The sequence below is a fragment of the Phoxinus phoxinus genome (genome assembly GCF_949152265.1).
Source record: "Phoxinus phoxinus genome assembly, chromosome: 20".
Taxonomy (NCBI): domain Eukaryota; kingdom Metazoa; phylum Chordata; class Actinopteri; order Cypriniformes; family Leuciscidae; genus Phoxinus; species Phoxinus phoxinus.
Window position 1 is genome coordinate 7,510,691 of NC_136895.1, and position 26,560 is coordinate 7,537,250.

The window sequence follows — 26,560 nt, forward strand, 5'->3', positions numbered from 1 at the left end:
ACAAATATACTTTCAGAAAGATAACTAAAAGATTTTCCGTTGGCAGAGATAAATGATCAGATTCACTGACTGAGTGGTGAGTGGCCTAAATAAATGCAATCGCTTTGGCAAGCAGTTTGGTGAGGTATCGGAACAGTTTTAGTTATTTTTAACCTTTTCTTTTCATCATTGGTTATTTCCCTTACTGCAGGAGAATTTGAAAATACTTTTAATCAGACGAAGGCTTAGTTAATATTAATCAAATGATTTTATATTCAGACTTTGGTTTGGTGATCGGGCTATCTATATATTGTCGGATTATAAGAATCAAGTATAACGCCTTGCTTTCAGAAAATGTCTGATTTGCTCTAATCATTAAAAATACATTTGACCAGTTTACTAAATGGTTCATTTATATTTTCATCAAACCATGCAATAAGACAAGCCTCTATGTTTTGTTTATAAAGATGTAGTTTATAGAGATAAACTACATTTAGTAGCCTACCTATTTAGTACCCTTAAACTTGTAGTAGCCTAATGCGTTTGTTATATTTCTCGATACATTTTTTATAAGTAGCCTAAACATTGACGAAATTTTTTGTTTAATAAAGTGTAAAATACACTTACCATTAAGCAGTGTCCTGAACATTAGTCTAAATGCAAATTTAAAATATATTTAGAAACATTAATAAAAACTACAGAGAACACTCAAAAATAGCATTTGTTAAATGCATCCACTATCTCAACCTAACCTTTACCGTGAAATATAATTAAATATTTTAGAAATATTTTTTTTGCATTGTTTGTTTGACTCCATATCTCATCTGTGCTTTAAATATTAAAATATTTTTCTGTAAGAAATCAATAATATGTTATATAAAATACACATTTTAGTCGTGTCCATATGCAGGTTTTTACTCCTGTCACCCTCACACATTGCCCTCTCTAAAAAACTTGGAATATGCCACGAGACACATTTTCAACAGGAAGCTGCATCATCTGGATCGTATGCAGGAAGAAGACCAAAAGTAAGTCCTCTCATTTTAATATTTGTGTATTCGATAAATTTGTAACTAAGACTGAGAAGGTCAATCTAAACATACTGTCCTGTTACATATATTATGTCTTAGATGTTATTTGTTGATGTTAAAAATGTTGTAAAAATGTTTTTGTCCGGTGTTTGTTTCTGTTAATCAGTTTTAATTCCCGTTACCAAGTGTTCCTGTTACCCAGTGTTCGTTCCTGTTACCCAGTGTTCATTCCTGTTACCAAGTTTTCCTGTTACCCAGTGTTCGTTCCTGTTACCCAGTGTTCGTTCTTGTTACCCAGTGTTCGTTCCTGTTACGCAGTGTTCGTTCTTGTTACCCAGTGTTCGTTCCTGTCACCAAGTGTTCGTTACTGTTACCCTGTGTTCATTCTTGTTACCCTGTGTTCGTTCTTGTTACCAAGTGTTCGTTCTTGTTACTAAGTGTTTGTTCCTGTTACCCAGTGTTCGTTCCTGTTACCCAGTGTTCATTCCTGTTACCCAGTGTTCATTCCTGTTACCCAGTGTTCATTCTTGTTACCCTGTGTTCGTTCTTGTTACCAAGTGTTCGTTCTTGTTACTAAGTGTTCGTTCCTGTTACCCAGTGTTCATTCCTGTTACCCAGTGTTCATTCTTGTTACCCTGTGTTTGTTCTTGTTACCAAGTGTTCATTCCTGTTACCCAGTGTTCGTTCTTGTTACCCAGTGTTCGTTCTTGTTACCCAGCGTTCATTCCTGTTACCCAGTGTTCATTCCTGTTACCCAGTGTTCATTCTTGTTACCCTGTGTTCGTTCTTGTTACCAAGTGTTCGTTCTTGTTACTAAGTGTTCGTTCCTGTTACCCAGTGTTCATTCCTGTTACCCAGTGTTCATTCTTGTTACCCTGTGTTCGTTCTTGTTACCAAGTGTTCGTTCTTGTTACCAAGTGTTCATTCCTGTTACCCAGTGTTCGTTCTTGTTACCAAGTGTTTGTTCCTGTTACCCAGTGTTCATTCCTGTCACCCAGTGTTCGTTCCTGTTACCCAGTGTTCGTTCCTGTTACCCAGTGTTCGTTCCTGTTACCCAGTGTTCGTTCCTGTTACTCATTTTTCGTTCTTGTTACCCTGTGTTCGTTCTTGTTACCAAGTGTTCGTTCTTGTTACCAAGTGTTCGTTCTTGTTACCAAGTGTTCATTCCTGTTACCCAGTGTTCATTCTTGTTACCTAGTGTTCGTTTTTGTTACCAAGTGTTAATTTCTGTTACCCAGTCTTCATTCCTGTTACCCAGGGTTACCCAGTGTTCGTTCCTGTTACCCAGTGTTCGTTCCTGTTACCCAGTGTTCGTTCCTGTTACCCAGTGTTCGTTCCTGTTACCCAGTGTTCGTTCCTGTTACCCAGTGTTCGTTCCTGTTACCCAGTGTTCGTTCCTGTTACCCAGTGTTTGTTCCTGTTACCCAGTGTTCGTTCCTTTTACCCAGAGCTTGTTCCTGTCACCCAGTGCTCGTTCTTGTTACCCAGTGTTCGTTCTTGTTACCCAGTGTTCGTTCTTGTTGCCAAGTGTTCGTTCCCGTCACCCAGTGTTCGGTCCTGTTATCCAGTGTTCGTTCTTGTTACCAAGTGTTCGTTCTTGTTACCAAGTGTTCGTTCCTGTTACCCGGTGTTCGTTCCTTTTACCCAGTGTTCGTTCTTGTTACCAAGTGTTCGTTCTTGTTACCAAGTGTTCGTTCTTGTTACCAAGTGTTCGTTCTTGTTACCAAGTGTTCGTTCTTGTTACCAAGTGTTCATTCCTGTTATGCAGTGTTCATTCCTGGCACCTAGTGTATGTTCCTGTCACCCAGTGTTCGTTTTTGTTACCCAGTGATCATTCCTGTTATGCAGTGTTCGTACCTGTTACCAAGTGTTGTTACCCAGTGTTTGTTCCTGTTACCCAGTGTTCGTTCCTGTTACCAAGTGTTCGTTCCTGTTACCCAGCGTTCATTCCTGTGATCCAGCGGTCGTTCCTGTTACCCAACGTGCGTGCGTTCCTGTTACCCAACGTTCATTCCTGTGACCCAGCTTTCGTTCCTGTTACCCAATGTGCGTGCGTTCCTGTTAACCTGTGTTTATTCCTGGCTCCCAGTGTATGTTCCTGTCACCCAGTGTTAGTTTTTGTTACCCAGTGTTCATTCCTGTTATGCAGTGTTCGTACCTGTTGCCAAGTGTTGTTACCCAGTGTTCATTCCTGTTACCCAGTGTTCATTCCTGTTGCCAAGTGTTCGTACCTGTTACCCAGTGTTCGTACTTGTTACCCAGTGTTTGTTCCTGTTACTCAGTGTTTGTTCCTGTTACCCAGTGTTCGTTCCTGTTAGCCAGTGTTCATTCCTGTTACCCAGTGTTTATTCCTGTTACCCAGTCTTCATTCCTGTTACGCAGTGTTCATTCCTGTTATCCAGTCTTCATTCCTGTTACGCAGTGTTCATTCCTGTTATCCAGTGTTACCCAGCGTTTGTTCCTGTTACCCAGCGTTCATTCCTGTGACCCAGCTTTCATTCCTGTTACCCAACGTGCGTGCATTCCTGTTACCCAACGTTCATTCCTGTGATCTAGCGGTCGTTCCTGTTACCCAACGTACGTGCGTTCCTGTTACCCAACATTCATTCCTGTGACCCAGCTTTTGTTCCTGTTACCCAACATGCGTGCGTTCCTGTTAACCTGTGTTCATTCCTGTCACCCAGTGTATGTTCCTGTCACCCAGTGTTCGTTTTTGTTACCCAGTGTTCATTCCTGTTATGCAGTGTTCGTACCTGTTACCAAGTGTTCTTACCTGTTACCCAGTGTTCGTACTTGTTACCCAGTGTCCGTTCCTGTTACCAAGTGTTCGTTCCTGTTACCCAGTGTTCATTCCTGTCACCCAGTGTTCGTTCCTGGCACCTAGTGTGTGTTCCTGTCACCCAGTGTTCGTTTTTGTTACCCAGTGATCATTACTGTTATGCAGTGTTCATACCTGTTAGCAAGTGTTGTTACCCAGTGTTTGTTCCTGTTACCCAGTGTTCATTCCTGTTACCAAGTGTTCATTCCTTTTACCAAGTGTTCGTACCTGTTACCCAGTGTTCATTCCTGTTACCAAGTGTGCGTACCTGTTACCCAGTGTTTTGTACATGTTACCCAGTGTTTGTTCCTGTTACCCAGTGTTAATTCCTGTTACCCAGTGTTTATTCCTGTTATCCAGTCTTCATTCCTGTTACCCAGTCTTCATTCCTGTTACGCAGTGTTCATTCCTGTTATCCAGTCTTCATTCCTGTTACGCAGTGTTCATTCCTGTTATCCAGTGTTACCCAGCGTTCGTTCCTGTTACCCAGCGTTCATTCCTGTGACCCAGCTTTCGTTCCTGTTACCAAACGTGCGTGCGTTCCTGTTACATAACGTTCATTCCTGTGATCCAGCGGTCGTTCCTGTTACCCAACGTGCGTGCGTTCCTGTTACCCAACGTTCATTCCTGTGACCCAGCTTTCGTTCCTGTTACCAAACGTGCGTGCGTTCCTGTTAACCTGTTCATTCCTGTCACCCAGTGTATGTTCCTGCCACCCAGTGTTCGTTTTTTTTACCCAGTGTTCATTCCTGTTATGCAGTGTTCGTACTTGTTACCCAGTGTTTGTTCCTGTTACCCAGTGTTCATTCCTGTTACCCAGTGTTCATTCCTGTTACCAAGTGTTCATTCCTGTTACCAAGTGTTCATTCCTGTTACCCAGTGTTCATTCCTGTTACCAAGTGTTCATTCCTGTTACCCAGTGTTCATTCCTGTTACCCAGTGTTCATTCCTGTTACCAAGTGTTCGTACCTGTTACCCAGTGTTCCTACTTGTTACCCAGTGTTTGTTCCTGTTACCCAGTGTTCATTCCTGTTACCCAGTGTTTATTCCTGTTTCCCAGTCTTCATTCCTGTTACACTGTGTTCATTCCTGTTATCCAGTGTATGTTCCTGCCACCCAGTGTTCGTTTTTTTTACCCAGTGTTCATTCCTGTTATGCAGTGTTCGTACTTGTTACCCAGTGTTTGTTCCTGTTACCCAGTGTTCATTCCTGTTACCCAGTGTTCATTCCTGTTACCAAGTGTTCATTCCTGTTACCAAGTGTTCATTCCTGTTACCCAGTGTTCATTCCTGTTACCAAGTGTTCATTCCTGTTACCCAGCGTTCGTTCCTGTCACCCAGCATTCGTTCCTGTTACCAAGTGTTCGTACCTGTTACCCAGTGTTCCTACTTGTTACCCAGTGTGCGTGCGTTCCTGTTACCCAGCGTTTGTTCCTGTTACCGAACGTTCGTTCCTGTTATTCAGCGTGTGTTCCTGTTACCCAGCGTTCGTTCCTGTTACCCAGCGTTCGTTCCTGTTACCCAGCGTTTGTTCCTGTTACCCAGCATTCGTTCCTGTTACCCAGCGTTCGTTTCTTGTTACCCAGCGTTCGTTCCTGTTACCCAGCGTTCGTTCCTGTTACCCAGCGTTCGTTCCTGTTACCCAGCGTGCGTTCCTGTTTCCCAACGTGCGTGCGTTCCTGTTTCCCAACGTGCGTGCGTTCCTGTTTCCCAACGTGCGTGCGTTCCTGTTTCCTAGCATTCATTCCTGTGATCCAGCGGTCGTTCCTGTTACCCAACGTGCGTGCGTTCCTGTTACCCAATGTTCATTCCTGTGACCCAGCTTTCGTTCCTGTTACCCAACGTTTGTTCCTGTTACCCAACATGCGTGCGTTCCTGTTTCCCAGCATTCATTCCTGTTACCCAACGTTTGTTCCTGTTATTCAGCGTTCGTTCCTGTTACCCGACGTTTGTTCCTGTTACCCAGCATTCGTTCCTGTTACCCAGCGTTCGTTCCTGTTACCCGACGTTTGTTCCTGTTACCCAGCATTCGTTCCTGTTACCCAGCGTTCGTTCCTGTTACCCGACGTTTGTTCCAGTTACCCAGCATTCGTTCCTGTTACCCAGCGTTCGTTCCTGTTACCCAGCGTTCGTTCCTGTTACCCAGCGTTCGTTCCTGTTATTCAGCGTTCGTTCCTGTTACCCAGCATTCGCTCCTATTACCCAGCATTCGTTCCTGTTACCCAGCGTTCGTTCCTGTTACCCGACGTTTGTTCCTGTTACCCAGCATTCGTTCCTGTTACCCAGCGTTCGTTCCTGTTACCCAGCGTTCGTTCCTGTTACCCAGCGTTCGTTCCTGTTACCCAGCATTCGTTCCTGTTACCCGACGTTTGTTCCTGTTACCCAGCATTCGTTCCTGTTACCCAGCGTTCGTTCCTGTTACCCAGCGTACGTTCCTGTTATTCAGCGTTCGTTCCTGTTACCCAACGTTTGCTCCTGTTACCCAGTATTCGTTCCTGTTACCCAGCGTTCGTTCCTGTTACCCAGCGTTCGTTCCTGTTATTCAGCGTTCGTTCCTGTTACCCAGCATCCGTTCCTGTTACCCAGCGTTCGTTCCTGTTATTCAGCGTTCGTTCCTGTTACCCAGCGTTCGTTCCTGTTTCCCAACGTGCGTGCGTTCCTGTTTCCCAGCATCCGTTCCTGTTACCCAGCGTTCGTTCCTGTTACCCAGCATCCGTTCCTGTTACCCAGCGTTCGTTCCTGTTACCCAGCATCCGTTCCTGTTTCCCAACGTGCGTGCGTTCCTGTTTCCCAGCATCCGTTCCTGTTACCCAGCGTGCGTTCCTGTTACCCAGCATCCGTTCCTGTTACCCAGCGTTCGTTCCTGTTATTCAGCGTTCGTTCCTGTTTCCCAACGTGCGTGCGTTCCTGTTTCCCAGCATCCGTTCCTGTTACCCAGCGTGCGTTCCTGTTACCCAGCATCCGTTCCTGTTACCCAGCGTTCGTTCCTGTTACCCAGCGTTCGTTCCTGTTTCCCAACGTGCGTGCGTTCCTGTTTCCTAGCATTCATTCATGTGATCCAGCGGTCGTTCCTGTTATCTAACGTGCGTGCGTTCCTGTTACCCAACGTTCATTCCTGTGACCCAGCTTTCGTTCCTGTTACTCAACATTTGTTCCTGTTATTCAGCGTTCGTTCCTGTTACCCGACGTTTGTTCCTGTTACCCAGCATTCGTTCCTGTTACCCAGCGTTCGTTCCTGTTACCCGACGTTTGTTCCTGTTACCCAGCATTCGTTTCTGTTACCCAGCGTTTGTTCCTGTTACCCGACGTTTGTTCCTGTTACCCAGCATTCGTTCCTGTTACCCAGCGTTCGTTCCTGTTACCCAGCATTCGTTCCTGTTACCCGACGTTTGTTCCTGTTACCCAGCATTCGTTCCTGTTACCCAGCGTTCGTTCCTGTTACCCAGCGTACGTTCCTGTTATTCAGCGTTCGTTCCTGTTACCCACCATTCGTTCCTGTTACCCAACGTTTGCTCCTGTCACCCAGTATTCGTTCCTGTTACCCAGCGTTCGTTCCTGTTACCCAGCGTTCATTCCTGTTATTTAGCGTTCGTTCCTGTTACCCAGCATTCGTTCCTGTTACCCAGCGTTCGTTCCTGTTATTCAGCGTTCGTTCCTGTTACCCAGCGTTCGTTCCTGTTACCCAGCGTTCGTTCCTGTTACCCAGCATTCGTTCCTGTTACCCAACGTTTGTTCCTGTTACCCAGCATTCGTTCCTGTTACCCAGCGTTCGTTCCTGTTACCCAACATTCGTTCCTGTTACCCAACGTTTGTTCCTGTTTCTCAGCATTCGTTCCTGTTACCCAGCGTTCGTTCCTGTTATTCAGCGTTCGTTCCTGTTACCCAACGTTTGCTCCTGTTACCCAGTGTTCATTCCTGTTACTCAGTGTTCATTCCTGTTACCCAGTGTTCATTCCTGTTACCCAGTGTTCATTCTTGTTACCCTGTGTTCGTTCTTGTTACCAAGTGTTCGTTCTTGTTACTAAGTGTTCGTTCCTGTTACCCAGTGTTCATTCCTGTTACCCAGTGTTCATTCTTGTTACCCTGTGTTTGTTCTTGTTACCAAGTGTTCATTCCTGTTACCCAGTGTTCGTTCTTGTTACCCAGTGTTCGTTCTTGTTACCCAGCGTTCATTCCTGTTACCCAGTGTTCATTCCTGTTACCCAGTGTTCATTCTTGTTACCCTGTGTTCGTTCTTGTTACCAAGTGTTCGTTCTTGTTACTAAGTGTTCGTTCCTGTTACCCAGTGTTTATTCCTGTTACCCAGTGTTCATTCTTGTTACCCTGTGTTCGTTCTTGTTAACAAGTGTTCGTTCTTGTTACCAAGTGTTCATTCCTGTTACCCAGTGTTCGTTCTTGTTACCAAGTGTTTGTTCCTGTTACCCAGTGTTCATTCCTGTCACCCAGTGTTCGTTCCTGTTACCCAGTGTTCGTTCCTGTTACCCAGTGTTCGTTCCTGTTACCCAGTGTTCGTTCCTGTTACTCATTTTTCGTTCTTGTTACCCTGTGTTCGTTCTTGTTACCAAGTGTTCGTTCTTGTTACCAAGTGTTCATTCCTGTTACCCAGTGTTCATTCTTGTTACCTAGTGTTCGTTTTTGTTACCAAGTGTTAATTTCTGTTACCCAGTCTTCATTCCTGTTACCCAGGGTTACCCAGTGTTCGTTCCTGTTACCCAGTGTTCGTTCCTGTTACCCAGTGTTCGTTCCTGTTACCCAGTGTTCGTTCCTGTTACCCAGTGTTCGTTCCTGTTACCCAGTGTTCGTTCCTGTTACCCAGTGTTCGTTCCTGTTACCCAGTGTTCGTTCCTTTTACCCAGAGCTTGTTCCTGTCACCCAGTGCTCGTTCTTGTTACCCAGTGTTCGTTCTTGTTACCCAGTGTTCGTTCTTGTTGCCAAGTGTTCGTTCCCGTCACCCAGTGTTCGGTCCTGTTATCCAGTGTTCGTTCTTGTTACCAAGTGTTCGTTCTTGTTACCAAGTGTTCGTTCCTGTTACCCGGTGTTCGTTCCTTTTACCCAGTGTTCGTTCTTGTTACCAAGTGTTCGTTCTTGTTACCAAGTGTTCGTTCTTGTTACCAAGTGTTCGTTCTTGTTACCAAGTGTTCGTTCTTGTTACCAAGTGTTCATTCCTGTTATGCAGTGTTCATTCCTGGCACCTAGTGTATGTTCCTGTCACCCAGTGTTCGTTTTTGTTACCCAGTGATCATTCCTGTTATGCAGTGTTCGTACCTGTTACCAAGTGTTGTTACCCAGTGTTTGTTCCTGTTACCCAGTGTTCGTTCCTGTTACCAAGTGTTCGTTCCTGTTACCCAGCGTTCATTCCTGTGATCCAGCGGTCGTTCCTGTTACCCAACGTGCGTGCGTTCCTGTTACCCAACGTTCATTCCTGTGACCCAGCTTTCGTTCCTGTTACCCAATGTGCGTGCGTTCCTGTTAACCTGTGTTTATTCCTGGCTCCCAGTGTATGTTCCTGTCACCCAGTGTTAGTTTTTGTTACCCAGTGTTCATTCCTGTTATGCAGTGTTCGTACCTGTTGCCAAGTGTTGTTACCCAGTGTTCATTCCTGTTACCCAGTGTTCATTCCTGTTGCCAAGTGTTCGTACCTGTTACCCAGTGTTCGTACTTGTTACCCAGTGTTTGTTCCTGTTACTCAGTGTTTGTTCCTGTTACCCAGTGTTCGTTCCTGTTAGCCAGTGTTCATTCCTGTTACCCAGTGTTTATTCCTGTTACCCAGTCTTCATTCCTGTTACGCAGTGTTCATTCCTGTTATCCAGTCTTCATTCCTGTTACGCAGTGTTCATTCCTGTTATCCAGTGTTACCCAGCGTTTGTTCCTGTTACCCAGCGTTCATTCCTGTGACCCAGCTTTCATTCCTGTTACCCAACGTGCGTGCATTCCTGTTACCCAACGTTCATTCCTGTGATCTAGCGGTCGTTCCTGTTACCCAACGTACGTGCGTTCCTGTTACCCAACATTCATTCCTGTGACCCAGCTTTTGTTCCTGTTACCCAACATGCGTGCGTTCCTGTTAACCTGTGTTCATTCCTGTCACCCAGTGTATGTTCCTGTCACCCAGTGTTCGTTTTTGTTACCCAGTGTTCATTCCTGTTATGCAGTGTTCGTACCTGTTACCAAGTGTTCTTACCTGTTACCCAGTGTTCGTACTTGTTACCCAGTGTCCGTTCCTGTTACCAAGTGTTCGTTCCTGTTACCCAGTGTTCGTTCCTGTTATGCAGTGTTCATTCCTGGCACCTAGTGTGTGTTCCTGTCACCCAGTGTTCGTTTTTGTTACCCAGTGATCATTACTGTTATGCAGTGTTCGTACCTGTTAGCAAGTGTTGTTACCCAGTATTTGTTCCTGTTACCCAGTGTTCATTCCTGTTACCCAACGTTCATTCCTGTGACCCAGCTTTTGTTCCTGTTACCCAACATGCGTGCGTTCCTGTTAACCTGTGTTCATTCCTGTCACCCAGTGTATGTTCCTGTCACCCAGTGTTCGTTTTTGTTACCCAGTGTTCATTCCTGTTATGCAGTGTTCGTACCTGTTACCAAGTGTTCTTACCTGTTACCCAGTGTTCGTACTTGTTACCCAGTGTTCGTTCCTGTTACCAAGTGTTCGTTCCTGTTACCCAGTGTTCATTCCTGTCACCCAGTGTTCGTTCCTGGCACCTAGTGTGTGTTCCTGTCACCCAGTGTTCGTTTTTGTTACCCAGTGATCATTACTGTTATGCAGTGTTCGTACCTGTTAGCAAGTGTTGTTACCCAGTGTTTGTTCCTGTTACCCAGTGTTCATTCCTGTTACCAAGTGTTCATTCCTTTTACCAAGTGTTCGTACCTGTTACCCAGTGTTCATTCCTGTTACCAAGTGTGCGTACCTGTTACCCAGTGTTTTGTACATGTTACCCAGTGTTTGTTCCTGTTACCCAGTGTTAATTCCTGTTACCCAGTGTTTATTCCTGTTATCCAGTCTTCATTCCTGTTACCCAGTCTTCATTCCTGTTACGCAGTGTTCATTCCTGTTATCCAGTCTTCATTCCTGTTACGCAGTGTTCATTCCTGTTATCCAGTGTTACCCAGCGTTCGTTCCTGTTACCCAGCGTTCATTCCTGTGACCCAGCTTTCGTTCCTGTTACCAAACGTGCGTGCGTTCCTGTTACATAACGTTCATTCCTGTGATCCAGCGGTCGTTCCTGTTACCCAACGTGCGTGCGTTCCTGTTACCCAACGTTCATTCCTGTGACCCAGCTTTCGTTCCTGTTACCCAACGTGCGTGCGTTCCTGTTAACCTGTTCATTCCTGTCACCCAGTGTATGTTCCTGCCACCCAGTGTTCGTTTTTTTTACCCAGTGTTCATTCCTGTTATGCAGTGTTCGTACTTGTTACCCAGTGTTTGTTCCTGTTACCCAGTGTTCATTCCTGTTACCCAGTGTTCATTCCTGTTACCAAGTGTTCATTCCTGTTACCAAGTGTTCATTCCTGTTACCCAGTGTTCATTCCTGTTACCAAGTGTTCATTCCTGTTACCCAGTGTTCATTCCTGTTACCCAGTGTTCATTCCTGTTACCCAGTGTTCATTCCTGTTACCAAGTGTTCGTACCTGTTACCCAGTGTTCCTACTTGTTACCCAGTGTTTGTTCCTGTTACCCAGTGTTCATTCCTGTTACCCAGTGTTTATTCCTGTTTCCCAGTCTTCATTCCTGTTACACTGTGTTCATTCCTGTTATCCAGTGTTACCCAGCGTTCGTTCCTGTCACCCAGCATTCGTTCCTGTTATCAAGTGTTCGTACCTGTTACCCAGTGTTCCTACTTGTTACCCAGTGTGCGTGCGTTCCTGTTACCCAGCGTTTGTTCCTGTTACCGAACGTTCGTTCCTGTTATTCAGCGTGTGTTCCTGTTACCCAGCGTTCGTTCCTGTTACCCAGCGTTCGTTCCTGTTACCCAGCGTTTGTTCCTGTTACCCAGCATTCGTTCCTGTTACCCAGCGTTCGTTTCTTGTTACCCAGCGTTCGTTCCTGTTACCCAGCGTTCGTTCCTGTTACCCAGCGTTCGTTCCTGTTACCCAGCGTGCGTTCCTGTTTCCCAACGTGCGTGCGTTCCTGTTTCCCAACGTGCGTGCGTTCCTGTTTCCCAACGTGCGTGCGTTCCTGTTTCCTAGCATTCATTCCTGTGATCCAGCGGTCGTTCCTGTTACCCAACGTGCGTGCGTTCCTGTTACCCAATGTTCATTCCTGTGACCCAGCTTTCGTTCCTGTTACCCAACGTTTGTTCCTGTTACCCAACATGCGTGCGTTCCTGTTTCCCAGCATTCATTCCTGTTACCCAACGTTTGTTCCTGTTATTCAGCGTTCGTTCCTGTTACCCGACGTTTGTTCCTGTTACCCAGCATTCGTTCCTGTTACCCAGCGTTCGTTCCTGTTACCCGACGTTTGTTCCTGTTACCCAGCATTCGTTCCTGTTACCCAGCGTTCGTTCCTGTTACCCGACGTTTGTTCCTGTTACCCAGCATTCGTTCCTGTTACCCAGCGTTCGTTCCTGTTACCCAGCGTTCGTTCCTGTTACCCAGCGTTCGTTCCTGTTATTCAGCGTTCGTTCCTGTTACCCAGCATTCGCTCCTATTACCCAGCATTCGTTCCTGTTACCCAGCGTTCGTTCCTGTTACCCGACGTTTGTTCCTGTTACCCAGCATTCGTTCCTGTTACCCAGCGTTCGTTCCTGTTACCCAGCGTTCGTTCCTGTTACCCAGCGTTCGTTCCTGTTACCCAGCATTCGTTCCTGTTACCCGACGTTTGTTCCTGTTACCCAGCATTCGTTCCTGTTACCCAGCGTTCGTTCCTGTTACCCAGCGTACGTTCCTGTTATTCAGCGTTCGTTCCTGTTACCCAACGTTTGCTCCTGTTACCCAGTATTCGTTCCTGTTACCCAGCGTTCGTTCCTGTTACCCAGCGTTCGTTCCTGTTATTCAGCGTTCGTTCCTGTTACCCAGCATCCGTTCCTGTTACCCAGCGTTCGTTCCTGTTATTCAGCGTTCGTTCCTGTTACCCAGCGTTCGTTCCTGTTTCCCAACGTGCGTGCGTTCCTGTTTCCCAGCATCCGTTCCTGTTACCCAGCGTTCGTTCCTGTTACCCAGCATCCGTTCCTGTTACCCAGCGTTCGTTCCTGTTACCCAGCATCCGTTCCTGTTTCCCAACGTGCGTGCGTTCCTGTTTCCCAGCATCCGTTCCTGTTACCCAGCGTGCGTTCCTGTTACCCAGCATCCGTTCCTGTTACCCAGCGTTCGTTCCTGTTATTCAGCGTTCGTTCCTGTTTCCCAGCATCCGTTCCTGTTACCCAGCGTGCGTTCCTGTTACCCAGCATCCGTTCCTGTTACCCAGCGTTCGTTCCTGTTACCCAGCGTTCGTTCCTGTTTCCCAACGTGCGTGCGTTCCTGTTTCCTAGCATTCATTCATGTGATCCAGCGGTCGTTCCTGTTATCTAACGTGCGTGCGTTCCTGTTACCCAACGTTCATTCCTGTGACCCAGCTTTCGTTCCTGTTACTCAACATTTGTTCCTGTTATTCAGCGTTCGTTCCTGTTACCCGACGTTTGTTCCTGTTACCCAGCATTCGTTCCTGTTACCCAGCGTTCGTTCCTGTTACCCGACGTTTGTTCCTGTTACCCAGCATTCGTTTCTGTTACCCAGCGTTTGTTCCTGTTACCCGACGTTTGTTCCTGTTACCCAGCATTCGTTCCTGTTACCCAGCGTTCGTTCCTGTTACCCAGCATTCGTTCCTGTTACCCGACGTTTGTTCCTGTTACCCAGCATTCGTTCCTGTTACCCAGCGTTCGTTCCTGTTACCCAGCGTACGTTCCTGTTATTCAGCGTTCGTTCCTGTTACCCACCATTCGTTCCTGTTACCCAACGTTTGCTCCTGTCACCCAGTATTCGTTCCTGTTACCCAGCGTTCGTTCCTGTTACCCAGCGTTCATTCCTGTTATTTAGCGTTCGTTCCTGTTACCCAGCATTCGTTCCTGTTACCCAGCGTTCGTTCCTGTTATTCAGCGTTCGTTCCTGTTACCCAGCGTTCGTTCCTGTTACCCAGCGTTCGTTCCTGTTACCCAGCATTCGTTCCTGTTACCCAACGTTTGTTCCTGTTACCCAGCATTCGTTCCTGTTACCCAGCGTTCGTTCCTGTTACCCAACATTCGTTCCTGTTACCCAACGTTTGTTCCTGTTTCTCAGCATTCGTTCCTGTTACCCAGCGTTCGTTCCTGTTATTCAGCGTTCGTTCCTGTTACCCAACGTTTGCTCCTGTTACCCAGTGTTCATTCCTGTTACTCAGTGTTCATTCCTGTTACCCAGTGTTCATTCCTGTTACCCAGTGTTCATTCTTGTTACCCTGTGTTCGTTCTTGTTACCAAGTGTTCGTTCTTGTTACTAAGTGTTCGTTCCTGTTACCCAGTGTTCATTCCTGTTACCCAGTGTTCATTCTTGTTACCCTGTGTTTGTTCTTGTTACCAAGTGTTCATTCCTGTTACCCAGTGTTCGTTCTTGTTACCCAGTGTTCGTTCTTGTTACCCAGCGTTCATTCCTGTTACCCAGTGTTCATTCCTGTTACCCAGTGTTCATTCTTGTTACCCTGTGTTCGTTCTTGTTACCAAGTGTTCGTTCTTGTTACTAAGTGTTCGTTCCTGTTACCCAGTGTTTATTCCTGTTACCCAGTGTTCATTCTTGTTACCCTGTGTTCGTTCTTGTTAACAAGTGTTCGTTCTTGTTACCAAGTGTTCATTCCTGTTACCCAGTGTTCGTTCTTGTTACCAAGTGTTTGTTCCTGTTACCCAGTGTTCATTCCTGTCACCCAGTGTTCGTTCCTGTTACCCAGTGTTCGTTCCTGTTACCCAGTGTTCGTTCCTGTTACCCAGTGTTCGTTCCTGTTACTCATTTTTCGTTCTTGTTACCCTGTGTTCGTTCTTGTTACCAAGTGTTCGTTCTTGTTACCAAGTGTTCATTCCTGTTACCCAGTGTTCATTCTTGTTACCTAGTGTTCGTTTTTGTTACCAAGTGTTAATTTCTGTTACCCAGTCTTCATTCCTGTTACCCAGGGTTACCCAGTGTTCGTTCCTGTTACCCAGTGTTCGTTCCTGTTACCCAGTGTTCGTTCCTGTTACCCAGTGTTCGTTCCTGTTACCCAGTGTTCGTTCCTGTTACCCAGTGTTCGTTCCTGTTACCCAGTGTTCGTTCCTGTTACCCAGTGTTCGTTCCTTTTACCCAGAGCTTGTTCCTGTCACCCAGTGCTCGTTCTTGTTACCCAGTGTTCGTTCTTGTTACCCAGTGTTCGTTCTTGTTGCCAAGTGTTCGTTCCCGTCACCCAGTGTTCGGTCCTGTTATCCAGTGTTCGTTCTTGTTACCAAGTGTTCGTTCTTGTTACCAAGTGTTCGTTCCTGTTACCCGGTGTTCGTTCCTTTTACCCAGTGTTCGTTCTTGTTACCAAGTGTTCGTTCTTGTTACCAAGTGTTCGTTCTTGTTACCAAGTGTTCGTTCTTGTTACCAAGTGTTCGTTCTTGTTACCAAGTGTTCATTCCTGTTATGCAGTGTTCATTCCTGGCACCTAGTGTATGTTCCTGTCACCCAGTGTTCGTTTTTGTTACCCAGTGATCATTCCTGTTATGCAGTGTTCGTACCTGTTACCAAGTGTTGTTACCCAGTGTTTGTTCCTGTTACCCAGTGTTCGTTCCTGTTACCAAGTGTTCGTTCCTGTTACCCAGCGTTCATTCCTGTGATCCAGCGGTCGTTCCTGTTACCCAACGTGCGTGCGTTCCTGTTACCCAACGTTCATTCCTGTGACCCAGCTTTCGTTCCTGTTACCCAATGTGCGTGCGTTCCTGTTAACCTGTGTTTATTCCTGGCTCCCAGTGTATGTTCCTGTCACCCAGTGTTAGTTTTTGTTACCCAGTGTTCATTCCTGTTATGCAGTGTTCGTACCTGTTGCCAAGTGTTGTTACCCAGTGTTCATTCCTGTTACCCAGTGTTCATTCCTGTTGCCAAGTGTTCGTACCTGTTACCCAGTGTTCGTACTTGTTACCCAGTGTTTGTTCCTGTTACTCAGTGTTTGTTCCTGTTACCCAGTGTTCGTTCCTGTTAGCCAGTGTTCATTCCTGTTACCCAGTGTTTATTCCTGTTACCCAGTCTTCATTCCTGTTACGCAGTGTTCATTCCTGTTATCCAGTCTTCATTCCTGTTACGCAGTGTTCATTCCTGTTATCCAGTGTTACCCAGCGTTTGTTCCTGTTACCCAGCGTTCATTCCTGTGACCCAGCTTTCATTCCTGTTACCCAACGTGCGTGCATTCCTGTTACCCAACGTTCATTCCTGTGATCTAGCGGTCGTTCCTGTTACCCAACGTACGTGCGTTCCTGTTACCCAACATTCATTCCTGTGACCCAGCTTTTGTTCCTGTTACCCAACATGCGTGCGTTCCTGTTAACCTGTGTTCATTCCTGTCACCCAGTGTATGTTCCTGTCACCCAGTGTTCGTTTTTGTTACCCAGTGTTCATTCCTGTTATGCAGTGTTCGTACCTGTTACCAAGTGTTCTTACCTGTTACCCAGTGTTCGTACTTGTTACCCAGTGTCCGTTCCTGTTACCAAGTGTTCGTTCCTGTTACCCAGTGTTCGTTCCTGTTATGCAGTGTTCATTCCTGGCACCTAGTGTGTGTTCCTGTCACCCAGTGTTCGTTTTTGTTACCCAGTGATCATTACTGTTATGCAGTGTTCGTACCTGTTAGCAAGTGTTGTTACCCAGTATTTGTTCCTGTTACCCAGTGTTCATTCCTGTTACCCAACGTTCATTCCTGTGACCCAGCTTTTGTTCCTGTTACCCAACATGCGTGCGTTCCTGTTAACCTGTGTTCATTCCTGTCACCCAGTGTATGTTCCTGTCACCCAGTGTTCGTTTTTGTTACCCAGTGTTCATTCCTGTTATGCAGTGTTCGTACCTGTTACCAAGTGTTCTTACCTGTTACCCAGTGTTCGTACTTGTTACCCAGTGTTCGTTCCTGTTACCAAGTGTTCGTTCCTGTTACCCAGTGTTCATTCCTGTCACCCAGTGTTCGTTCCTGGCACCTAGTGTGTGTTCCTGTCACCCAGTGTTCGTTTTTGTTACCCAGTGATCATTACTGTTATGCAGTGTTCGTACCTGTTAGCAAGTGTTGTTACCCAGTGTTTGTTCCTGTTACCCAGTGTTCATTCCTGTTACCAAGTGTTCATTCCTTTTACCAAGTGTTCGTACCTGTTACCCAGTGTTCATTCCTGTTACCAAGTGTGCGTACCTGTTACCCAGTGTTTTGTACATGTTACCCAGTGTTTGTTCCTGTTACCCAGTGTTAATTCCTGTTACCCAGTGTTTATTCCTGTTATCCAGTCTTCATTCCTGTTACCCAGTCTTCATTCCTGTTACGCAGTGTTCATTCCTGTTATCCAGTCTTCATTCCTGTTACGCAGTGTTCATTCCTGTTATCCAGTGTTACCCAGCGTTCGTTCCTGTTACCCAGCGTTCATTCCTGTGACCCAGCTTTCGTTCCTGTTACCAAACGTGCGTGCGTTCCTGTTACATAACGTTCATTCCTGTGATCCAGCGGTCGTTCCTGTTACCCAACGTGCGTGCGTTCCTGTTACCCAACGTTCATTCCTGTGACCCAGCTTTCGTTCCTGTTACCCAACGTGCGTGCGTTCCTGTTAACCTGTTCATTCCTGTCACCCAATGTTCCTGCCACCCAGTGTTCGTTTTTTTTACCCAGTGTTCATTCCTGTTATGCAGTGTTCGTACTTGTTACCCAGTGTTTGTTCCTGTTACCCAGTGTTCATTCCTGTTACCCAGTGTTCATTCCTGTTACCAAGTGTTCATTCCTGTTACCAAGTGTTCATTCCTGTTACCCAGTGTTCATTCCTGTTACCAAGTGTTCATTCCTGTTACCCAGTGTTCATTCCTGTTACCCAGTGTTCATTCCTGTTACCAAGTGTTCGTACCTGTTACCCAGTGTTCCTACTTGTTACCCAGTGTTTGTTCCTGTTACCCAGTGTTCATTCCTGTTACCCAGTGTTTATTCCTGTTTCCCAGTCTTCATTCCTGTTACACTGTGTTCATTCCTGTTATCCAGTGTTACCCAGCGTTCGTTCCTGTCACCCAGCATTCGTTCCTGTTACCAAGTGTTCGTACCTGTTACCCAGTGTTCCTACTTGTTACCCAGTGTGCGTGCGTTCCTGTTACCCAGCGTTTGTTCCTGTTACCGAACGTTCGTTCCTGTTATTCAGCGTGTGTTCCTGTTACCCAGCGTTCGTTCCTGTTACCCAGCGTTCGTTCCTGTTACCCAGCGTTTGTTCCTGTTACCCAGCATTCGTTCCTGTTACCCAGCGTTCGTTTCTTGTTACCCAGCGTTCGTTCCTGTTACCCAGCGTTCGTTCCTGTTACCCAGCGTTCGTTCCTGTTACCCAGCGTGCGTTCCTGTTTCCCAACGTGCGTGCGTTCCTGTTTCCCAACGTGCGTGCGTTCCTGTTTCCCAACGTGCGTGCGTTCCTGTTTCCTAGCATTCATTCCTGTGATCCAGCGGTCGTTCCTGTTACCCAACGTGCGTGCGTTCCTGTTACCCAATGTTCATTCCTGTGACCCAGCTTTCGTTCCTGTTACCCAACGTTTGTTCCTGTTACCCAACATGCGTGCGTTCCTGTTTCCCAGCATTCATTCCTGTTACCCAACGTTTGTTCCTGTTATTCAGCGTTCGTTCCTGTTACCCGACGTTTGTTCCTGTTACCCAGCATTCGTTCCTGTTACCCAGCGTTCGTTCCTGTTACCCGACGTTTGTTCCTGTTACCCAGCATTCGTTCCTGTTACCCAGCGTTCGTTCCTGTTACCCGACGTTTGTTCCTGTTACCCAGCATTCGTTCCTGTTACCCAGCGTTCGTTCCTGTTACCCAGCGTTCGTTCCTGTTACCCAGCGTTCGTTCCTGTTATTCAGCGTTCGTTCCTGTTACCCAGCATTCGCTCCTATTACCCAGCATTCGTTCCTGTTACCCAGCGTTCGTTCCTGTTACCCGACGTTTGTTCCTGTTACCCAGCATTCGTTCCTGTTACCCAGCGTTCGTTCCTGTTACCCAGCGTTCGTTCCTGTTACCCAGCGTTCGTTCCTGTTACCCAGCATTCGTTCCTGTTACCCGACGTTTGTTCCTGTTACCCAGCATTCGTTCCTGTTACCCAGCGTTCGTTCCTGTTACCCAGCGTACGTTCCTGTTATTCAGCGTTCGTTCCTGTTACCCAACGTTTGCTCCTGTTACCCAGTATTCGTTCCTGTTACCCAGCGTTCGTTCCTGTTACCCAGCGTTCGTTCCTGTTATTCAGCGTTCGTTCCTGTTACCCAGCATCCGTTCCTGTTACCCAGCGTTCGTTCCTGTTATTCAGCGTTCGTTCCTGTTACCCAGCGTTCGTTCCTGTTTCCCAACGTGCGTGCGTTCCTGTTTCCCAGCATCCGTTCCTGTTACCCAGCGTTCGTTCCTGTTACCCAGCATCCGTTCCTGTTACCCAGCGTTCGTTCCTGTTACCCAGCATCCGTTCCTGTTTCCCAACGTGCGTGCGTTCCTGTTTCCCAGCATCCGTTCCTGTTACCCAGCGTGCGTTCCTGTTACCCAGCATCCGTTCCTGTTACCCAGCGTTCGTTCCTGTTATTCAGCGTTCGTTCCTGTTTCCCAACGTGCGTGCGTTCCTGTTTCCCAGCATCCGTTCCTGTTACCCAGCGTGCGTTCCTGTTACCCAGCATCCGTTCCTGTTACCCAGCGTTCGTTCCTGTTACCCAGCGTTCGTTCCTGTTTCCCAACGTGCGTGCGTTCCTGTTTCCTAGCATTCATTCATGTGATCCAGCGGTCGTTCCTGTTATCTAACGTGCGTGCGTTCCTGTTACCCAACGTTCATTCCTGTGACCCAGCTTTCGTTCCTGTTACTCAACATTTGTTCCTGTTATTCAGCGTTCGTTCCTGTTACCCGACGTTTGTTCCTGTTACCCAGCATTCGTTCCTGTTACCCAGCGTTCGTTCCTGTTACCCGACGTTTGTTCCTGTTACCCAGCATTCGTTTCTGTTACCCAGCGTTTGTTCCTGTTACCCGACGTTTGTTCCTGTTACCCAGCATTCGTTCCTGTTACCCAGCGTTCGTTCCTGTTACCCAGCATTCGTTCCTGTTACCCAGCATTCGTTCCTGTTACCCAGCGTTCGTTCCTGTTACCCAGCGTACGTTCCTGTTATTCAGCGTTCGTTCCTGTTACCCACCATTCGTTCCTGTTACCCAACGTTTGCTCCTGTCACCCAGTATTCGTTCCTGTTACCCAGCGTTCGTTCCTGTTACCCAGCGTTCATTCCTGTTACCCAGCATTCGTTCCTGTTACCCAGCGTTCGTTCCTGTTACCCAGCGTTCGTTCCTGTTATTCAGCGTTCGTTCCTGTTACCCAGCGTTCGTTCCTGTTACCCAGCGTTCGTTCCTGTTACCCAGCATTCGTTCCTGTTACCCAACGTTTGTTCCTGTTACCCAGCATTCGTTCCTGTTACCCAGCGTTCGTTCCTGTTACCCAACATTCGTTCCTGTTACCCAACGTTTGTTCCTGTTTCTCAGCATTCGTTCCTGTTACCCAGCGTTCGTTCCTGTTATTCAGCGTTCGTTCCTGTTACCCAACGTTTGCTCCTGTTACCCAGTGTTCATTCCTGTTACCCAGCGTACGTTCCTGTTATTCAGCGTTCGTTCCTGTTACCGACCATTCGTTCCTGTTGCCCAACGTTTGCTCCTGTCACCCAGTATTCGTTCCTGTTACCCAGCGTTCGTTCCTGTTACCCAGCGTTCGTTCCTGTTACCCAGCGTTCGTTCCTGTTATTCAGCGTTCGTTCCTGTTACCCAGCGTTCGTTCCTGTTACCCAGCGTTCGTTCCTGTTATTCAGCGTTCGTTCCTGTTACCCAGCGTTCGTTCCTGTTACCCAGCATTCGTTCCTGTTACCCAACGTTTGTTCCTGTTACCCAGCGTTCGTTCCTGTTACCCAACATTCGTTCCTGTTACCCAACGTTCGTTCCTGTTACCCAGCATTCGTTCCTGTTACCCAGCGTTCGTTCCTGTTACCCAGCGTTCGTTCCTGTTACCCAACGTTTGCTCCTGTTACCCAGTGTTCATTCCTGTTACCCAGCGTTCGTTCCTGTTACCCAGCGTTCGTTCCTGTTACCCAGCGTTCGTTCCTGTTACCCAGCATTCGTTCCTGTTACCCAACGTTTGTTCCTGTTACCCAGCGTTCGTTCCTGTTACCCAACATTCGTTCCTGTTACCCAACGTTTGCTCCTGTTACCCAGCATTCGTTCCTGTTACCCAGCGTTCGTTCCTGTTACCCAGCGTTCGTTCCTGTTACCCAACGTTTGCTCCTGTTACCCAACGTTTGCTCCTGTTACCCAGTGTTCATTCCTGTTACCCAGTGTTCGTTCCTGTTATTCAGCGTTCGTTCCTGTTACCCAGCGTTCGTTCCTGTTACCCAGCATTCGTTCCTGTTACCCAACGTTTGTTCCTGTTACCCAGCATTCGTTCCTGTTACCCAGCGTTCGTTCCTTTTACCCAGCGTTCGTTCCTGTTACCCAGCGTTCGTTCCTGTTACCCAGCGTTTGTTCCTGTTACCCAGCATTCGTTCCTGTTACCCAACGTTTGCTCCTGTTACCCAGCGTTCGTTCCTGTTATTCAGCTTTTGTTCCCCTTACTCAGCGTTCGTGCTTTCCTGTTACTGTGTCTCACTCTCTCTCTGTGTGTGTGTGTCTCTCTGTGTCTCTCTCTGTGCGTTTGTATACATATGTGTGTGTGTGTGTGTCTCTCTCTCTCTCTCTCTCTCTGTGTGTGTCTGTCTGTCTGTCTGTGTATGCGTGTCTGTCTGTCTGTCTCTCTCTCTCTGTGTGTGCGTGCTCGTGTTTGTGTGTGTGTGTCTGTCTGTCTCTGTGTTTGTGTGTGTGTGTTTGTATACATATATGTGTGTGTCTCTCTCTCTATGTGTGTCTGTGTATATGTGTGTCTGTGTGTGTGTGTGTCTGTCTTTCTGTCTCTCTCTTTGTGTGTGTGTGTGTCTGTGTGTGTCTGTCTGTCTGTCTGTCTGTCTGTCTGTCTCTGTGTTTGTATACATATATGTGTGTGTCTCTCTCTCTCTATCTGTGTCTGTGTATATGTGTGTCTGTGTGTCTGTGTGTGTGTGTGTGTGTGTCTGTCTGTCTGTCTGTCTGTCTGTCTGTCTGTCTGTCTGTCTGTCTCTCTCTCTCTCTCTCTCTCTCTCTCTCTCTCTCTCTCTCTGTGTGTGTGTGTGTGTGTGTGTGTGTCTGTCTCTGTGTCTGTCTCTGTGTATGTCTGTCTGTCTGTCTGTGTGTGTGTGTGTGTGTGTGTGTGTGTGTGTGTGTGTGTGCGTGTGCGTGTGTGTGCGCACGCCTGAGTGAGTGTTTGTGTGACCGTTAGAAACCGTTGGAGGGTGTAATATTGACGGGGAGGAGTCAGAAGCTGTGATTTGTAGGTCCTTTGATGGATGATTCCTGTAGTGAATGAGGGAGGACGCGTGTGGGAGATTGTACGAGTCTGTCTTTTTTTCCAGAGCTCTACCCTGGAGGAAAGAAAGAAAGAGAGAGAGGGGGAACCACTGAAGAAAGACAACCGTGGCACAAAGACCAGACAGAAAAACAGCCCGGAGAGAAGAAAATAACAAGTGATCTTGTTCCTGAGGGATCTGCGGTCTGTTATCTCCACTTATGTTTCTTTCCTCGTGAGTGTTTTAGGAACTGATGCTTGTCCTGTAGTTTATGTTTGGGCATTTACAGCTCCAGTAGAGGTTCAGACCCGCGTCTTTGGGCTTTGGTTTGGAGATGCCGGTCAGGACTGGCAGTCTGAGCGCTGAACTGATGCTTCCCGGCTGTGGTTTGTGTGTTTGGGGTTTGTTGAGCGCCCTTCTTCTCGCGGGTCACTCGGGAGCGTGTCCTCCTCACTGTTCCTGCACGGGCACCACTGTGGACTGCCATGGACTCGCATTCAGAAACGTGCCACGAAATATACCAAAGAGCACAGAAAGACTGTGAGTATCGTGACAGGTTGTGCCTGTGTCATTGTACGTCACTAATGCATGTGCATGTTTATGAATTCATGAATAGTGTAGGTTGGCATTGATCATCTTTTTTTTGGGGGGGGGGCTTAAACATGTTATATTTCATGTGCTGATACTTGAATCAGTAAAGCACATCTAGTGTTATTTTAGGTCTACGATACTCCAAAAGTTGCATCTGACAACTCAAGGAAAGTTTTGGGTTCAAAGCGAGTTAAGCTATGTGGAAAATACAACAGAAAATAATCTCATCTTGCAGCTCAGATTGTAAAAACAAACATTTTGGAAGTATATGGGGCAAATGTTTTATTTAGAGATCCACAATATATCAGTTGAATATTGATTATCAGCCGATATTATTATTATTATTTTTAATTATTGGTATTAGTAGATAATGATTCATTTTTTTAATTTATTGGTATTAGTAGATAATAATTTATATTATATTATATATATATTATATAATACATATATTATATAAATGTTATATATATATAACATTTAAATTAATTCATTTACATAGACACAATGTAGATGTATATGATCAGATATCGTCAATAACTGATTTTCTGTTAATGTTAACTAAAACTGAAACCCTTAAAATAGTTTTCAGTAATTGAAAAAAAATATAAATATATATAATATAAACATAAAATATAAATAATAGATGAAAAACTTTTTGAAATTTTGCTTTTGCAACTAACTTAAATAAAATAAGTTGAAGTACTAAATTTACTAAAACTAAAACGGAATTAAAAATTAAATAAAGTTAAATTGATTTTTTTTTTATGACAAAAGCACATCGAATTTAAGCATTAAAAAGAAAACGGTAATATAACAATACCAATGAATGTAGTTGTAGACTTGAAGATAACACATGTTAACATGATACAAATCACTGCTAACCTTGTCTGTGCAAAATTAAATCCAATCTCCTGTCATGACCATGTAATAATTGTAAATTCAGTAAGATTTGCATGATGTGCTTAGGAAGTCCAGAAATGCACTGTTTACATAGAGAAAAATCCATTTACTGGAATTATGTCAGTAACAACAGGCAAACGAGCACAGTTGTTGTGTTCTGGATTTGTTTACAGTATCAGCCCTTAAATTATGCACCGGCCTGGTATATGAGCATGTTTGTGTGTCTCAGAGGTTAGAGTATCTCGTGTCAGAGTATGTCCATCAAACCCTGTGTGGATCAAAACATGTCAAATGTAACTGATACTACAGGACATAATGTCCATTGATGTAGTTCCGGTTATCGTCTTCCTCAATCGTGCTTTTAGATCATATTGATATGTATCAAATGTTTACTAGATTGTTTTGTTATGAGGCAGTGCTTCATATTGCAAATCTTATACTTAAAGGCAAGTATACAATGTTTCTGTGGATACAATGGAAGCAATGGGGTCCAAAATTTTCACGCTCCAGAAATGTAGCGTAAAAGTGAACCATAGAACTTTAATCCAAATCTTCTGATTCACTTAGTATGATGAATACAGCAAACTTAAGTGGTTATTAATCCACAAATCGAATCAAAACATGGATGAACTCTCATATTCAGAGCCCCAAATCAAATATGGCAGCACGTGAGTAACATCAAACCCCACTTATGTAATGACATTAAGTCACATGACATGCAGGATTACTTTTACGCTTCCTTTATCGAGCTTCAAAATTTTGGGTCCCAATTTATAACACAGACAAAAATAACAAACATTCAGCAGAGGACCAAACAGGTATTGACAATCATCCGACTTTCCGAAAATTATGACAGAATTATTTGTATTTTTTGGTGAACTATTCATTTGAAGTATCATAAAAGTAGCATGTGACTTGTGTAAGTCTTCTAAAGTCATAAAATAACTTTGTTGAATGCTGCATTTGGACATTTGGTCACTAAGGTGAACCCAAGAAACCAAAACCAAACGACGTAACTCACTGCTTAACTACAGTAGTACGATGCATCGTTGAAGAAATCAACTAGCTAGTCGCGAGTGTTTCCCGAAACCGTACTGGAGTAGGTGTTACCGTACAGGTGTTGGAGTAATAACTTCTTTTAATGAATCTGTTTGAGATCGAATTAATGCTAGATGTTTTGCTATAAATTATGAACATGGCATCTGAGGACTATTTCTTATTTATCTCAGTTATTTTGCTTAATTCCAGATTCAATCATAGGCTCGTTCTTACTCACTAGATCACGTTCACACATGCGCACTCTTTAAAAACTGTGCTTTAAATCTCTTGACAAACTAAAAGACGTACCGGTAAATGACATTTGTATGTATTCTAAATAAAAGATACAGATTGTACTGAATGTCAGCTTGCTTATTTTGCTCAAGATAAGGATTTATGGAGTCCACATGTCATGAAAATAAGAAACTCTGCTTCTAACACAGGTCGAGAGCTGTCGTTCCAACCAGACAACTTTGCGATGCTGTTTACGAATGTTCGTTGGAACGATGGTTTCGTGAAACACCGACTCGTTGAACTGCTGATAACGACAGAACTTGCGACCATAGTTGGCTAACGATGCTTTTGGGAAACGCACCCCAGGCTGGTTTTGTGAATTATAATCTGATTCATTAAAAAGATCTGAATCAGTAGAACAATTTTTACATTGGACATGGCTACTTCTAAGCATAAAGGTTAGGTCACATTTGCTAAATTTCATTAAAATATTGCAGGCAAAAAAAGATATATGATGTACGAATCACAGCTCACACAGAAGTGACTTTCAAACGAAGCAGGTTTGTGTTGGTCAACGCGGCTAATCCGCGCGGGCAACTTGAACCCGCATGAAATCCACATGGGGGAATCTTTCGTCCTCATGGGAAATTCCAGATCACTGGATTTGACTGCGTTTTACCCGTGAAAATTTGCTAAACACAGTAAATGTGACTGCACCTTAACACTAGCACTAGTTTCCTCAACTGGAATGATGTTTCAAGACCAACAAACAATTCAGGAACATGCCGCAATGAACAATGAAAAGGCATTTAGATAAGGTTCAATGTGTCCAATCCTGTTGAACAATTAGCAGTGAAAGCAATATTGATAAAAGCCAGCAGCTCTATAGTGAGGAGGACATTCCCTAGGCGATGTGTATCAAAGAGAGTCATTTATCAAGGAGACTGCACTAGCCAAATAATATCCCCCATGGTCCCCTGAGCTTTGCCCCTGCAGTGGTAAAGAATGGACGGAGGCGCTGTTATTTGAGTTGACTGGAGGGAGGGGGGAGGGGGGGATGTGAAGGAGGGCAAAAGCTTGCTGAGGGTAGCAGCGCTCAACATGATATCACTGGCCAATAATAGAGTTCAGAACGGACAGGATATCTGTGTTCAAGCGGTTTTTGCCTTTCAAATTAAATGAATTGAAAGTAAATGTAAACTGACTGATTAGATCATCTAGGAGGTAATGGGATCTTCTATCTCAAATGTTTTGGAAAAGGGATCAGTGTAAGCCTAGCTGTTCATAGCAGATCGAATTTATGTTGAAAATGTAACATAAATAAATCTGTCACTTAGTAGATCTGAATTAAAATAAAGTCAACTTAAATAATTAAATATACTTATGCAA

The 26,560-nt window shown here is 45.5% G+C and overlaps 1 protein-coding gene across 2 annotated transcripts in view; it reads left to right on the forward strand.

Annotated features, from left to right (window-relative positions):
- Window positions 1-541: 541 nt before the first annotated feature.
- The window catches only part of slit1b (slit homolog 1b), a 74,437-nt gene continuing 48,418 nt past the window's right edge, over window positions 542-26,560 (forward strand). Inside the window, exons 1-2 of one of the 2 annotated variants that reach the window (XM_079592094.1) lie at window positions 542-1,007; window positions 22,475-22,948. In XM_079592094.1, coding sequence (XP_079448220.1) covers window positions 22,743-22,948 — 206 coding nt within the window. In that variant the 5' untranslated portion in view covers window positions 542-1,007; window positions 22,475-22,742. The remainder of the gene's footprint in view (window positions 1,008-22,474; window positions 22,949-26,560) is intronic. The other variant, XM_079592095.1, reaches the window with a different exon arrangement.